Source organism: Gossypium raimondii, chromosome 5 (assembly GCF_025698545.1).
Source record: "Gossypium raimondii isolate GPD5lz chromosome 5, ASM2569854v1, whole genome shotgun sequence".
In the NCBI taxonomy this organism is placed as follows: domain Eukaryota; kingdom Viridiplantae; phylum Streptophyta; class Magnoliopsida; order Malvales; family Malvaceae; genus Gossypium; species Gossypium raimondii.
Genome location: NC_068569.1, coordinates 12,904,578 through 12,921,000, shown reverse-complemented (window position 1 = coordinate 12,921,000; position 16,423 = coordinate 12,904,578). Strand labels below are relative to the sequence as shown.

Below are 16,423 nucleotides of genomic sequence, written 5' to 3'. Positions count from 1 at the left end.
GAATGAAACTCGAGGTTAGACAAAGGAAATAATAAAGTTGAAGGCTAAGTTGGTGAATTTGGCTATATTTTGTACCGAGGTAAGTTTACGGTAAATAAATACAATATTTCAATAATTATTATTAATATTGTTATTTTCCAGTAATTATACATTTATTTTATGAATTTATTTAATGTTGACTCAAGTATGAGATGACAGTGAATCGGTGTTAAAAAGCCCCGTTGAAACATGAGGAATGTATCAGATACAAATGTCATGACATTTGGGTAAAGAGATCCCATGTAAGACCATGTCTGGGACATGGCGTTGGCACCGAGATGAGAGGTCCCATGTAAGACCATGTCTGGGACATGGCGTTGGCACCGAGATGAAAGGTCCCCCGTAAGACCATGTCTAGGACATGGCATGGGCACCGATATGAGAACATCCCATGTAAGACCATGTTTGGGACATGGCTTTAGCATGTCACTATCAGAAAAGACCCAAGTATCCTTATTATTCCAACGTGGCTCAACGGGCTAGTAAACGAATCATGTTAATGAAAGTTCATTTAAAAGCATAAATGGCAAGCTCAGATGAGTTATAAGAGTTAAGAACTTACTATATTATCAATTGGTACTCAATGTTTCAGCAAGAGAAGAATAAGTTACGATCATGAGTTAACTTAGTAAACCAGCAAGAGAACGAGAATGAGATTAAATAAAGAGTAAACTAGAGATCTTGAGATTTGAGTTTAATTATTAGTGTTAAATGTTGTTATTTATTTGCTAGTAAACTTACTAAGCTTTATACTTACTTCTTTTATTTTTCTTTCTCTTAAAGACGTCGGAGATTGTCCACACTATCAACGACAACAACTCGGTATTTTATGATGAACCATGTTTGGGTTATGACATGTATAGGGACTTAGTTATTTTGAATGTTAGTATTTATGATTTTGCTAAAGAATGGTATGTAAGTATTTGATGATGAATGATTGTTAAAATGGCTAGTATGAAGGTGTTTGTTGTTATAAATGTTTAGGTGATAAATCATGCATAGAAATCATGAAAGAGTAAAATTTGCAAAGAAACAGATTTCAAGCAGCAACAGTGCGTGAATTTGAAAAATCACCTAGGATAGTATAAAATGAATTAGAAAGTGAATGATATATAGAATTAAATATTATTGAGTCTACTTTCATATAAAAATAATGGTGTAGCAAAATGAATTTTATATTTTAAGATTTGTGAATTTTAGTGAGACAGGTCAAAACTATTTTTGGAGTCCTCTATTCTGAGTTTAGAAAATCATTAAAAATTTTACAAAAATGTTTATGAGTTATATTTTATATTTCTAGATTCCTTATTGAGTCTATTTTCTGTAGAAATAAATTAGAACACCATATGAAATTCCTACAATGAGAAAGCTTATTTTTAGTGACAAGAGGTCAGGATAGTCGAGTGGTGAAACAGGGGAGACTTTAACTAATAAACTGTACTAATTGGCTGAACCAAAAATTCTGAAAATTTTATGGTAAGAAGACATATGAGTCTAGTTTCAGGGAAAATTTACAGATTTAAATTTTGATTTCGTAGCTCGAGTTATAACTAAATTAGTAACTGCTGCGCAGGTGGACAGCTTTGTTGTGAATAGTGAAATTAATTTCAAAAGTAAAATTTTATGCCCCGAATTTTTAAGTTAAGTAAAGTAATGCCTCGAGCTCGACTCCGGTAATGGTCTCGGGTAAGGGGTGTTACAGATTGTGATTGTAAGCACTTAATATGATAAGGAAATCAACCGGATGGTCCAAAGCGGTGGACAAAAATCAACAAAATACCCAAGCATTCACCAAATAGAAGAGGACAGCGACAAAACCATCCTTAAAATCACTTGCAAAAGTAAGACTATATGCATAAGCAAGAGTAAAAAATGTGTTATAAGAGCAAACAAAAACTTCGTGAAAACTAATTAAACAACGAAAAAAAACATATAAAACTCAAGACATTACGGATCTAAACCAATTTGTGAAATCATTTATTATTTTGAAATTGACGGAGAGTCACTCACTTTTCAAGAAAAATTGTTAGTAGTCGATCGATTTTCAATGACAACAAACACCGTCATTTGTCCATCACAACTTGTGAAGAGAGCAAATATACCACAAAATAGATCTGCAAATTGAAAAGAGAAAACACACATGATGTGAATGAAAAGAAAAAAGAAAGAAGAAAAAAATGATTGATGTGAGGGAAAAAAAAGTGGACGATAGTTAACTCCGAAGCCGACACCATCACTAGACAAAAAAACAAATGACTTGAAGAAAAAAGAGAAAAATTATTATGATTTATTGATGATTACAAATGCTTTTATTTTAAAAATCTATCAATTGAGAACTTGTGTGTTGGCTTAATAGTTAAGGTGAGTGTGACTTGAGTTCAAGTTGTATTAATTGTGTTGTTGTTAGGGCTTTACCCTCTTCGTAATTGACCAAAAAAGAAATCTATTCATTGATGAAATTTTATTTTTAAAATTTTCTTATTATCCATAAGTTGGTGTACCATACGTATTTAGTATTTACATTATTTTATAATTTTATTTTAGAAATTATATTTAATTTGAGTAGATCAGGTTTAAATTAGAAAGATTCGTCTGTATGGGTGTAGGAATAGTTACTACCCGTGGGAGAGGCGAGGGCCAAGAACAGGTCCAACTATTGGGGTTGTAACTGTAAAAACTAATCAATGAGGCGAGGAAGAGGTAGTTTTGTTTGCTTTAGAAATTAGAAACACAAAATCGGGAGAAATCGTGTAGCCCCTTGGGCTTATCTGGAAACTTCGACACCCTTCTCGTCATTTTCATTTGCCTTCCAGACATATCTTCTTCTTTTCCCTTAAATCAAACACTAAACCACTTCAAACACAACTCTATCTTCCAGGTGCTCACAAGTTTTTCATTTTTTTTTTATCTTTTCTGCGGCAAAGCTACAGCAACGAATAAAGAAGCTCTGCGAAAAAAAGCAGAGGTTGAGTAAGAAGAAGATGGGTGTAGATTATTACAAGATTCTACAAGTTGACAAGAATGCAAAAGATGATGATTTGAAGAAAGCTTATAGGAAGCTTGCCATGAAGTGGCACCCTGATAAGAACCCAAATAACAAAAAGGAAGCTGAGGCCAAATTCAAGCAAATCTCTGAAGCTTATGAGGTTAGCTTATCTCTTTTTCTTTTTTTATAAATTCATTTATGTTGTTGATTCTTAAAGTTCAAAGGAAAAATTGGGTTGCTTTTATTTAATAATCAGGATGATCATCGATCAAGTTTGGTGGTTTCTCTTTGGTTATTGAGACTTCAAAATCACATGCTTATCACCTAGGTCTCCTCAATTCAAACTATGCGATTGCCCATCTCATCAATTGAAAGTTTGATCTTTACATATACAGGAAGTCAAAATTTAAGAGGAAAATATGACCAACTTTCATGTTTGCAGGTTCTGAGTGACCCACAGAAGAGAGCTATCTACGACCAGTATGGTGAAGAAGGGCTAAAAGGCCAAGTACCACCGCAAGATGCTGGCGGACCTGGTGGAGCAACATTTTTCCAAACCGGAGATGGTCCAAATGTGTTCAGATTCAACCCCAGAAATGCTAATGACATCTTTGCCGAGTTCTTTGGGTATTCTAGCCCCTTTGGGGGAATGGGCGGCAGTGGGATGAGAGGTAGCTCGAGGTCATTCGGTGGTATGTTTGGTGATGATATATTCAGTTCGTTTGGTGAAGGAAGGCCAATGAGTCAGAATCCTCGTAAACCTCCTCCTATTGAAAATACGTTGCCTTGTAGCCTTGAAGATTTATATAAAGGAACCACAAAGAAGATGAAGATTTCTAGAGAAATTGCAGATGCTAGCGGGTATGTCTCACTTTACTAATTTGACTTTTTATCTTCCTTTTTGTATGTGTTCTCGAGTTTCCAGCTGAACGTTCATTGAATTTGGTTGATATCTTTCTGAAGTAACAAGAAGTATCTATTTATTGAAATATGTTTGCAGTACTATTAATCATTCAATTATTGGTTTTCAATGATATATTGAAACGTATTTGTTAACTTCCTAATTGATCTGTTTTAGTCTATAAGTAAGCAGTACAAGAGAGCTGAAGAGTTTATCTTGATCATATTTCGTACATGTTATTTAGAAACATACCTATCCGAGATAAGATCGTGACATGCCTGATAATGCCAACTATTTTCATGGCTGCTGATGGTTCGCTTGCTAACAAGGTTGTCTTAAAAATTTGACTGTGTTGCAGGAAGACATTGCCAGTGCAGGAAATCCTGACCATTGATATCAAACCTGGTTGGAAAAAGGGAACAAAGATCACCTTCCCTGAGAAAGGAAACGAACAACCAAACACAATCCCTGCAGATCTTGTTTTCATAATCGATGAAAAACCTCACAGCACATTCACACGCGATGGCAATGACCTGGTTGTCACGCAAAAGATATCGCTGGCCGAAGCATTAACAGGCTACACCGTTCATCTTACAACATTGGATGGAAGGAGCTTGAACATCCCCATCAACAGTGTGATCCATCCAAACTATGAGGAGGTAGTCCCGAAGGAAGGTATGCCAATTCCCAAAGACCCATCGAAAAGAGGTAACCTCAGAATCAAGTTCAACATTAAGTTCCCAACAAGGTTAACTGCAGAGCAGAAATCTGGAATCAAGAAGTTATTGGGACCATCGGGTGGGCTTTGATTTAGGAAAAATGAAAGATATGATCAGTAGGAACTTGGGAATACCTGCTTGTGATCATTCCACCACTCGTATGGAAAAGGATGCCTGATTTCTAGTGTTTTGTTTACTGTTAGTGTGTGGTTTTAATAGTGATGCATTTGTCATTTGAGAATAATAAAGAACTTTTAGTCTATTTTGTACTGCTGAGAAGAAAGCAAAGTTTTTAAGACCATCAACCTGACTCTATAATTCCAACAAAGTTTGTTAATAGATGGATCTATGTTAAAGATCATGTCGTCATATTCTTTGGATTTTAACCGTGCAAATCCCTCCCTTGCATGAGTGTTAGGGTGAAAGAAATCTGTTAAGAACCTTTCTCCATATCGCAAGCCAGTTATTCAATTCCAAATTGAATGAGTTTTGCTTTACATACCGACTTTTTTTATAAATATAAATGCACATTCGATAGGACTATACCTAATGACGCAAAGCAAATACGTTCAGCATGTTATCAATGATAGAGGGATGCAATACAGTATAAGAGTTTGTACTTCAATTAGTTCCTCTTATCCTTACAAACTTCAAGAGCATTTGACCATATTGATGTCACTATATATTGATAAACTATTGGGAAACTCTGATTTCTTTCCTTCACAAAATTTGATTGTTTCCAATGAACCAAACTTTTTAAGTTTATGCATGCTCCAAAGAAGTAAAATGCATTCTTCAATACTTGACTAAATCTTTATATGTATTCAAACGTGGATTAGGCAAGTGATCACACTAATCACAGTTTAACATTGATTACATTCTTTATTTTGATCCACAACTAACAAGTTGGTCTTCAAAGGAGAACCAATCATTGCCCACTCTTCCACTTAAACTAAATATCAAGTCATCACAATTATTACTTTTGAAACTTTTGGGGTTATGAATATAGTAAAAGAGTTTCAAACTTTTGCTATTTCAATGTTCAAAATTCTTTTGTGATAGTTAAAATGCCATATCTCATAGTCAACGTTTGGTTTTGCAAAGCAAAATAAAACATCTTGAGATAGATTTATATTTCATTTACAATCAACTTTTTTATTTGAATTGTAAATTATTTGAATCAAAATCCAATGCACCCTTCTTTTATATTTTTATATTTTTCTATGTGGAATCTAAGTTGTAACATCCCTAATTCGTATCTGTCGTCGAAACAAGATTATGGAGCATTACCAGAGATTACAGATCAAATAAATAGGCATTTCATATAATATAACATTCATGCAATAAACTAATCAAAATCAAACATATTGTCCTTTATATGAGCCATCGAGGCCCAAATTACGTGTTAAAAACAAGCCGGGACTAAATCGGATACTCAAAGAATTTTTTAGAAAATATTGAAATTTTCAAAGCTGCAGGGGACACACGGCCGTGTGGGCATTCAAAATAGGGACACACGGCCGTGTTCCAGCCCATGTCCATGCCCGTATAACTCTTTGACTTGGGCTACATGGCCAAGCAATACGCCCGTGTGCTAGGCCGTGTGTGCATATTGACTTGTGCAATTTAAATGATACAGGGGACACACAGCCGCGTCACTTGGCCGTGTATCGCACACGATTGAGACACACGCCCCTGTGGACAAAAATAGGTCATTTTCCAAGCCATATTTCTCACCCAAATTGATACCAACCTAGCCTCAACAATTTACATATCAATAAGCCATAACAAAGCATTCAACAAAAGCTAAAATCAAGCCGTATACATGTAATTCTACAACCAATATACTCATAAGTACCTCTAATGACAACTTAAAAATAAGTACACAAATACCCAAACTTAACTATTTAATTTACCTAACTAAGTTACCAAAGTTCATTTTAACTCAATTATATATAATACTTGTACTAACATCACACTCATACTTTAAATTCATATCAATATGTATGTTGGTTATATAAACAAAATATTATTCATAACATTTACATAAGCTAAATTTTGACCAAAATCGAACAAAAGCCTATACATACCATATAAACCGTATTTAATGTTTTAAAAACTACAGAGATAAGTTGGATAGTTTGACTTGAGTGCTGATCCGATCGTCCAACCTTCTGAAAATCTACAAAGACATTAAACAATACAAATAAGCTTAATGAAGCTTAGTAAGTTCGACGGTTTAAACAAAATCTTACCGAACCTATTATAACAAGTCAAATAAATAAAATCATTCATGTCAATTCCCTATCATTCACTGACAATTTCCTATCATCCATAAATTCTATTAATAAATACATCCGTTTTCAAATCAATGTAAAAATGAATAACATGTCTTTCAAATTCATTAGATAAATCACCTTACCGAAATTTTTCCATCCGAATAACAACTTACGGATAATAGTACATCGTTAACAGAAGCTCATAAGAGCTAGTCTTCCTGAATACACCAACAGAAGCTTGTAAGAGCTGAACAGAAGCTCATAAAGCTGAACAAAAACTCATAAGAGCTGAACAAAAAGTAAAACACGAGAGTTGGCAACAAATGTTGAACCCCGGTTTACTTTGAAAAAATATCGTTGTCTCTTTCCAATACCATCATACACCAACCGAAATCCAATTCAATATTATAATTTCAACAATAATTCAATTCCAAAAATAGAATAAATAAATAATACCATTCATCAATTTATACAAAATATTAAATTTTAACTTTATGAACTTACCTGGATTGAATTGTAATAATTGCAGAAGTTCAAGGATTATCCCACTATTTTTCCTTTTTCACGAGTATTTACTGAACTCGATATGAAGCCAAAATATAAAGCACCAGCTTAAACTCTTTCCCCTATGGCTGTTTTGGCCGAATTTGAAGAGGAATTGTCTAGAAAACTATCCAAATTCAATTTGTTTTATTTATAATTTAACCAAAATTACAATTTTACCATTAATGGCTTTATTTTATTATTTTTTCTCTCTTATTCCGCCTCATCCATTTAATTTAGGTTTATTTATTTCTTAAGTCCTTCCCTATTTATTAATTAAACCATTTAATCACTTTATTCTTATAATTAGCAAGTTTTGTACCTTTTAATTAGTCCTTTTAATTAATTAGCTATCAAAACATTAAAATTTTCAACGAAACTTTAATACTACCTTAATGACATTCCGTAAATATTTATAAAAATATTTACGGCTCGGTTTATAGAAACGAGGTCCCGATACCTCACTTTCTAAAACCACTTGACTTAATAAATCATTATAAAACACAAATTACCAATTCAAAGACCCCTTTTTTAAAATCATATTTAATTCGTAAATGTTAGATAATAATATTTATGAACTTACTCGCCGAATTCGGTGACTTCGAAACCACTGTTTTCGATACCACTGAAAAATTAGGCTGTTACATAAGTCTCATATATTGCAATTGGTACATAACATCCACCAGGCTCCGCAGTTAAGTGCCCATACTAGCTGGGTTTGCACTAGCTTAATGTAATCTCAGGTGAACATTACAATGTTGGCATCATCACCCATGTCATACAATTGCAATGAGAGACATGATAGCTGGCTCTAATATGAATTGCTATAGACCTTTAGAGAATCACACCCCAAAAGCTAACTATTAAGGTTAGAGAGCCTAGATCCATGTAAATCCTATTAAAAAATTTAATATTTTCCTATGTGGAATTCAAGCCCCAAACCTTGCAATTGATATATAAAATAATTATAACTCTCTCAAGAAGGTAGAGTGAGATCTTTTAATAAGGGGGAGGGGGGAATGAACAAATATGACTTTTGTTGTTTTTACCTATTGTATGCGATACGTAATAATGCATAATTTTATTAGGAAATGGTGCATAAATCACTCAAGTATACAGTGTTTAAAATATCTTTGCAAAAATTTTAAATATAGATATAAATAATTTAACTAGAGAAAATAACTATATAATGAATTTATAAAAAAATTAGTATAAAAATTAAATATGGGTTTTAATTGAATTGGTAAGGTTGAGAGACTGATTTTTATAGTATATTGGATTAATTTATTTTCCCGGATTTTATATAAAATAAACAACGCATAAATACTTTCAAAATAATAATATTTGCTTTGTAAAAGTAATTTTACAATTGAAATCTAGTTGTGAATGGCACTAATTTAATCAAAACTTGAAATCTTAATATATATAGTAAAAATACATTAAATGTAGATCTATAACAATACTATAATTACATGGTTATAATTCAAAGAAGCTCATGCAAGTGATCAAGATTCAGGATTTAAAAAGGTTATATAATATTAAATCATATTTCACTTATGTTGCGAGTGAAATGTATTCAAATGGTAAAAAAATTGTATGTAAATTTTATTAAACATGCATTTCATCATCGAATATGTAATTTTAATTATTTTATTTAAAGATTATATGAAAATATGAAAAATAAGAATGATATTATAACAATATTAATTATCATTTAAAAAATTGATATATTAATCTTTCCTCAATCAAGTTGGTACTCCACTAGCTCGAAGATTTTATAATAAGTATAAATAAACACAATTACGTATCACAACTATTTGATTAGTTAAGTTATTTGGTTGTTGTGATAGTGGTGGTGTTTGAATGGTACCAGTTTATGTTATGTTTCAATTGTATCTGTTAACGGTTACATACTGTTTGTATTGGGCTAATCCAAAAAATGTATTAGAAGCAAAAAAAAGAATAAAAAGTTAACATATTACCTTATGATTTAAAAACGTCAACAAAATAAAAAGTTATTTAAGTCATTGACTGTAAGCAAATAATACGACGAATAACGAAACAGTGATATAATGCACTAAAAAATAGACAATAGGGAAAATGCGGCCTGTGGCTGAGGATTTAGCTTAGGGAGGGGAAGAACCGAGGAAGGCGAGAGACTGGAGCAGAGGGGACGTATGGGACAAGTTATTTTCCCTAGTATAAGGGTCAGTTCTTCATTGCTTTTGAGAAGTGCTTTTGAGAAGTGCTTTTCAGAAATTTGAGTGTTTGACATTACTGTCAAAAAGTGCTTTTGAAAAATAAAATGTCCATTTTAGACATGAGATTATAAAGTCTCGTGAAGCAAGGGATATCATGTCCAAGATATTATGTTCTGTTACACAAATACTGGGCTGGATCGTTTTCTTACTAGAATACGGTTTCGAACCCCTTTTTGGGCCAGAAATATGGGCAGCATTCGGCCTGCAACAGCCTGGTTTATGAGGAATTGCGACGGCACAAGCAAGCAAGCCGCACTAGCAGTTTGATTTCTCAAACATATTAGGATCACTCGCTTCACGTCAGCACAGCGAATAGTAAGCCACTTGTTTGCTCAATTATCTTTTTGAAGATTTTTTTTTTTATTCTCGTTAAATTTTTTGGGAATTTACTCATGCGTTGATTATTTTGCTAATTAATTTTCTGGTTTCTCATGTGTTGATTTTGGCAATCTTCTGATTTCCACCCTCCAAATGTTCGATAAAATGCTCACACCAGCAATCCAATGCATTAACAGTTCATATTGTATCGTTTGGTTCTCCTTTTTGGCATGTTTAATAAATTTAGAGGCATCCATTTTCGAATTTGGTCTTATATATTTATTATATACTCACCTCTTAGATATTTGCTGAACTTTTATATCATAATCTTGTCTAGGTGTCTGTATGAATTGCTGACTAGCATTGAAGCATGTCATTTGATACATTATTTGAATTGGGAGCTTTTTACTGTTAACCTAGGGAGTTGGCTATAATGGGCACCAAGGTTGCATTTAAATGGTCGAAAAAAATAACTTCTTCTCAAGTGGTGCACTTAATAAAAGCAGAGAGGAACGTAGACAAGGCTCTTGCTATATTTGATTTGGCAACAGCTGAGTATGCCAATGGTTTTCGTCATGATCACAGCACTTTTGGTGTTATAATAAATAGATTAGTTTCTGCAAACAAATTTGGACCAGCTGAAGATCTTCTTGATAGAATGAAAGAAGAAAAGTGTGATGTAAGAGAGGATATCTTCCTTTCTATTTGTAGAGGGTATGGAAGGGTTCATAGACCATTAGATGCCATGAGGGTCTTTGGTAAGATGAAGGACTTCCAATTTGAACCCAGTAAAAGATCTTATATTACTATGTTTGATATTCTGGTTGATGAGAACCAGTTAAAGCTCGCTTTTAGGTTTTACAGGAATATGAGAGAAGTAGGTTTTCAAACTAGTGTTGTCACCCTGAATATTTTGATTAAAGCACTCTGTAAGAATAGTGGAACCTTGGATTCTGCTATTCATATATTTCGTGAAATGCCCAATCGAGGGTGTCCTCCAGATTCTTATACTTACGGAACTTTGATTAATGGGTTGTGTAAATTCGGAAAGTTAACGGATGCAAAGGTTTTATTTGAAGAGATGAAAATGAGAGATTGTTCTCCTTCTGTTATTACATATTCATCCTTGATACATGGGTTATGTCAGTCAAATAATATAAATGAAGCATTGGATTTGCTTGAGGAAATGAAAAACAATGGTATGGAGCCAAATGTATTTACTTATAGTTCTTTAATGGATGGTCTCTGCAAGGATAGTCGTTCTTCCAAAGCGATGGAACTACTGGAGACAATGGTTAGCAAACGTTGTAAACCAAACATGATAACTTATAGTAGCTTAATTCATGGACTATGTAAAGAGGGAAGGCTTCAACAAGCTGTGGAGATTCTTGACAGGATGAAACTTCAGGGTCTGCAACCAGATGCAGGATTGTACGGGAAAATCATAAGCGGATTCTGTGATGTCAACAAGTTTGAGGAGGGAGCACATTTCCTTGATGAGATGGTTTTAGACAGAATCTTGCCAAACCGATTAACTTGGAGTCTTCATGTTAGGATTCATAATATGGTGGTCCAAGGCCTTTGTACCAAGAGTGATTTAAGTCGAGCTTTCAAGTTGTATCTAAGCATGAGAACTAGGGCCATCTCTGTTGAGATTGCGACTTTCGAGATTCTTATGAAATCTTTCTTTAAGGATGGAGACCTACACAAAGCTGCTCGTATTGTTGATGAAATGCTGATTGATGGATGTACTCCAAAAGAGGGAGAATGGAGTATGCTTCTTGGTGCATTTTGGAATCAAACAATGGTTCAAGAAGCTGTTGAGTTGTTTCAGGCTGAGGTGATGAGTGAACTTGCGGTAGCTGACATTACAATTCAAGATGAAGCCTTTTGATTTGGTATGCAAGTTTTGTTGTTAATTATTCTAATTACATATTGCTGGCTTGGCCTTACTTTCGAATAGACTTGATAATTTTGTAGAAATGTTTTATGATTTTGAAAATGTACAAAAATAAATAATTGACAAACAAGAAAGAAGCTGGTTTTGTGTGTGGTAGGATGATAACAAACACCATAATCAAATTCCCCTAAATAATCATTGAAAAAATAAACCATCAATGATCCTCAATCTATCAGAATAAACCTTGCCAAGTTGCCGTTCGGTATCCGAAATTATCCATGAATCTTATTCGGGAACATGATAATCCACTGATTCCTATGAAGCCAGCTTTCATGGGATGATAGTCATATGTCTTGTCATGCCGAGACTTGCGGTCTTTGGCTTGGCCCTTGCACCACATGGGAGAATGCTTTGCTATTTTATTGCTCAACCCAATATTACATCAAGGGTACAACAGCACACTGTTAGTTGTTCTCATGCTATGCTTTGCTAAGCTCTTGCAGGTTACAAATGAAGGGTCCCTATTTATGGGTAACCCCTTAAGCATCTTACGGCTAATATTACACCAGACAGCCCTTGCAATCCACATGTTTCTCCAACCTTCTAGACACTTCCCTCATCCCTAGTAGGCTTGACACACTCCTCGGAATCTTGTTTTCTCGAAACATTTTGAGCTACCCGCTTGCCAAGCCGCCATCCAGTGAACAATAGATCAGTCAAATGCGCTATGGGTTGAAATGACTAAGTGCATTGTATGAGGCTTTTCTTTTCAATATCCCAATCCTGTGGGAGGGGTAATTTTTCTTCACCTTGTGCCTTAATCTACAGCCAAATCCTGCAGGAGCTGAAGTTTTCTGAATTCTATTATCCTGTTATGGGGGAACTGGCTCTCTTCTACTATGGGTATTGGGGAACTTTCCATTTCTCAATTGGTTTGTTTCAATGTTAGTTTCATACGACACATTACCGTCTCAGCACTTTCAAGCCACTTAGTTTGCAAAAAGGGAGAGTCCTTACTAGTAACTTTGAGATGATCGATGGTGAATTCATGAGGTGGATGCCAATCAGTGCATCCATAAAGGCCAACTCCTAGATTGTGATCTGTAATGCAAAGGATCCTAAGAAAGTCCAATTCAACAGCATTTGAAGGTTTGGGCCTTCTACATTAAGGGCCCAAAAGTTCAGATCAAGCCCAATTTATCTTATCTCAAGTTCTTTTGGGGGGGTCCCAAGAGCATACAATTTATTTATTTATTTTTTATTATTGAGCAAGTAGATGAACGCTATATAATTTGATTAATTAGTAGGTAAAGTTGTCTTGAAAAAATTTAGTAGGTAAAGTGGCTTTACCTGTAGGATTAGGCTGTTAGGTCAAATTTAGATGGTATGCTCAAGATGGACTACAAATCCAACTCTTAGATTGAAACATGCTTTTCAACAAATGTAATCGTAAAGGTGAAAAGGATTTTCCAATTATTAATTCACAATTTCTAATAGTAAAAGATATAGGAACAATACTAAGAAATATTTAATATTGCTGGTTAGGTTGATATTTAAAAAAAAACATACAGATGATGAAAAGTAAATAAATCCTTAACCAATAAGCTCAATGTTTAGAAATTGAATTACTTCATTCATTTACCCAAATCTTGATTTTATACAAAGTTGTTTGTATTAGTTACATAAAGATGATGTCAAGTCTTGGATTTTGCACTAATTAATCAAAAATTTTTATGGGTTCTTGAAAGCAGATTGTAAATAGCAATTACTCGACCTTCGCTGCAATTCGTATACCATTAATTGTTGTCTACATTGCAATGCACCAAAATTTCAGTAATTATATATATATGTGCCATGAAGGCGATGGATGGTAAACATAAACCGTTGGATAGTGACACACTAAGCCATGTTTCTTGCATGCCTTGGGTTCCTGTTGTCAAATAAAAACTTAGAAATTAGGTTCTGTTGACTCGACTATTTGGCATATAGCACCAAAATACATTAATTATACTAGCTAGTAGCAAGAACGAAGAATCCCATCACCAAGGCTGGGTGCCAACTTTATCAGTTTAGTGACATAAAAAAAGCAGAAGGTTTTAGTTTAATATTTTGGAGGTGAATGACATAAATAATTTGGTAAAGAAGAGCAAATTGGGGTGGATATATACAATGTTGCTATCACAAAGCTTTCAAGTAATAGTATTTTATTTTCCCTTTTACTCTAACTCTTCCCGTTACCATATGTAATTGATTGACAGCGAAATATATAAAGGGAAGGTTCAATCACTAGAGATATATCTATTTGCAATTGTCATTTTTCTTAATTAATGAAATGTAGGCCAAAAGCTAACTTAGTTACACAATTTTGTTTACAAACAGTTCAAAAGATTCTCCATGCATTAATGTTTATTTATCCATCTGTTTTCCCCCACAAATTAATGTATTATTTTTTTGAATGCAAAATCCTTGAGAGATTAGGATATGCAGAATCTGGTCCAAAATGGTTAGGTAGCTGTCTACAAGCTGGAGCTTGGAAGGTGCTTGTAATTTATTATAAATCAAGGAATTCGGGATTAAATTAACCTAATCTAATCATAACCACCATTTAAATCAAGAAAAGAAGCAGCTACTCTCTTTTGGTGCGGGCCATTGGGTTATCACTCTAATGTGAATCTGTGTAGTTTAACCCAAATTCAAGTTTTTATTTAGCATTAAATTAACAACTCCCCACACCCACTACTGTCCACCTCAAACATACTTAATTTGCTTAGTGTAATGATCATGTGGCTGTTTCCATAACATGATAATGAGCTGAAGAGGCCATGCATGCCTACTTCACATGATGAACAGCCCTATAAGAAAATTTCCTTTTGGGTTAGATGAAATTATAATGTTTAGATTTACTTTCCTTTTTAACAAAAAATAAAAACACAGATTGCGAAGAATAAAAAGAGAGGTGGATATTAAAAAAATACGAAAAAAAATTAATTTCATATTAATATTCACAAAAATTAAATTGATAAATATTATCATGATTCCCAACATTGGCTATTGCTTCTAATTATGAGATGAAGATGCAAAAATAGTAACACAATCAAAATGGACCCTAAATTATAACTTTGTTTCCATCTAGAATTTATGTCAAAAACTAGATGGGAAGTTGTCAAATGTCTAATCCTCTATTGTTTTGCACTAATGCGTTGATTATGGCTTCATTACCAAAAAACAATGAAAACAAAAGACAAATTAGTGGTTAATCGGATAGGATCTGTCTAATTGTAACACCCTTAAATATTTTTCTTGCTCAACCATGTTGAAACAGCACAAAAGGTTTTCCGTCATACAACTACTCCAATCATGAGAAAGAGAGAGGGGAAAGCTTTAAAGGCTACAGTAGTCGGTGTCGTGATGATGAACTTTCTCCATTTTCCAATAAAATGAACCACACTTTTGCGTGCATGTATGTGTGTAAATGAAAGAGTGTGATACTTGATACTTATGAGGTGGATTTTCGTTTCCAAAACCTCAGTCTAATAATTGAGATTCCCCTTCTCACTCCAGTTTCTGCCTTTCTATTTTTACTGGTACCAAATTGATTAGCTATCAGACCCTTTTCCCCCCTCAAATTCAGGTGATCTGCTTGGAAAAGTATCAATGATGAGGAAGCCATGACCTCACTTTTATAAAGGCTTTAAAAAATACTACCCTTCTCAACAACTGAATTGCCTTTCTTTGCGTAATATGTTCAATCCTCGTTCCATTTCTCTTTTTCTTTTCATTTTTAAAAACAATAAGATTTTATTTTAAAATTTATTACATTAATTATTCGATTTAGTGTATACAGTGGTTAATTCTATTATAACTTCTTACTTATAGATTTAAGAAAAATTGGGAATTCAGTCCTACAAGAGAATGTTACAATGATTTGTACTGAACAAGTCTCACGCCAATTCCATCTTTTGTGAAATTTCAAACCAATTATTCCTGCTTTCCTAGAGTAGTCTACCTTAGGAATTTTTAGCCTTTTTTCGGTTTTATTTATTCTCTTCTATATTCGTATTATAGTTCATGTTTAAAATTTATGTTTATCCCTTTCAATAATCTTTCTTAAAAGTTTAATGTGACTTACCATAATTATTTGGTATATTGACGATATAATATAAAATTATTCATATCCCACCAATTTTCATATAAACAAATAAGGAGAGGGATTCATTTACACTAATGTAAAACTAAAATGATTTTACACCCTTCCATAAATTTTTAAATAATTATTTATTTATAATTTTATTTATATTGCTTGTATTTTTTTATTTTTTTAAAGGATTTTTAGGTTTTTCGTGATGATGACGTTGTTGTGACGTTAGCTAATGTCATGTGACAATTTGTGATTAGGTGGATATCGCATGTGGTTCTTTTTAACACCCAAAGGATTAAATTGAGAACATTAAATAACGATAAAAATTGAAGTGAGCCA

General features: G+C 33.5%; 2 protein-coding genes across 3 annotated transcripts; both read left to right on the top strand.

Annotated features, from left to right (window-relative positions):
• Positions 1-2,754: 2,754 nt before the first annotated feature.
• On the top strand, positions 2,755-5,006 carry LOC105769634 (uncharacterized). The gene is made up of 3 exons (XM_012590401.2): positions 2,755-3,185; positions 3,468-3,886; positions 4,285-5,006. Exons 1-3 carry the CDS (start codon positions 3,021-3,023, stop codon positions 4,733-4,735), a joined length of 1,035 nt encoding a protein of 344 aa, XP_012445855.1. The 5' UTR covers positions 2,755-3,020; the 3' UTR covers positions 4,736-5,006.
• A 4,932-nt stretch (positions 5,007-9,938) lies between these two features.
• LOC105771039 (pentatricopeptide repeat-containing protein At5g46100) lies at positions 9,939-12,083 on the top strand. Of its 2 annotated transcripts, none has more exons than XM_012592439.2 (2): positions 9,939-10,043; positions 10,384-12,083. In XM_012592439.2, the coding sequence occupies exon 2, from the start codon at positions 10,480-10,482 to the stop codon at positions 11,938-11,940; it is 1,461 nt and encodes a 486-aa protein (XP_012447893.1). In that variant the 5' UTR covers positions 9,939-10,043; positions 10,384-10,479; the 3' UTR covers positions 11,941-12,083. The 2 variants fall into 2 exon arrangements, with proteins under 2 accessions (XP_012447893.1, XP_012447895.1); XM_012592441.2 differs by having other exon boundaries at positions 9,963-10,043; positions 10,467-12,083.
• The last annotated feature ends 4,340 nt before the right edge of the window (positions 12,084-16,423 follow it).

Excerpts from the sequence above, each read along its gene's own strand:
- LOC105769634 (XM_012590401.2), top strand. The coding sequence starts at position 3,021 with ATGGGTGTAGATTATTACAAGATTCTACAAGTTGACAAGAATGCAAAA. Across the intron at positions 3,186-3,467 it reads AAATCTCTGAAGCTTATGAG|GTTCTGAGTGACCCACAGAA; the intron begins GTTAGCTTATCT and ends TCATGTTTGCAG. Across the intron at positions 3,887-4,284 it reads GAAATTGCAGATGCTAGCGG|GAAGACATTGCCAGTGCAGG; the intron begins GTATGTCTCACT and ends ACTGTGTTGCAG.
- LOC105771039 (XM_012592439.2), top strand. The coding sequence starts at position 10,480 with ATGGGCACCAAGGTTGCATTTAAATGGTCGAAAAAAATAACTTCTTCT.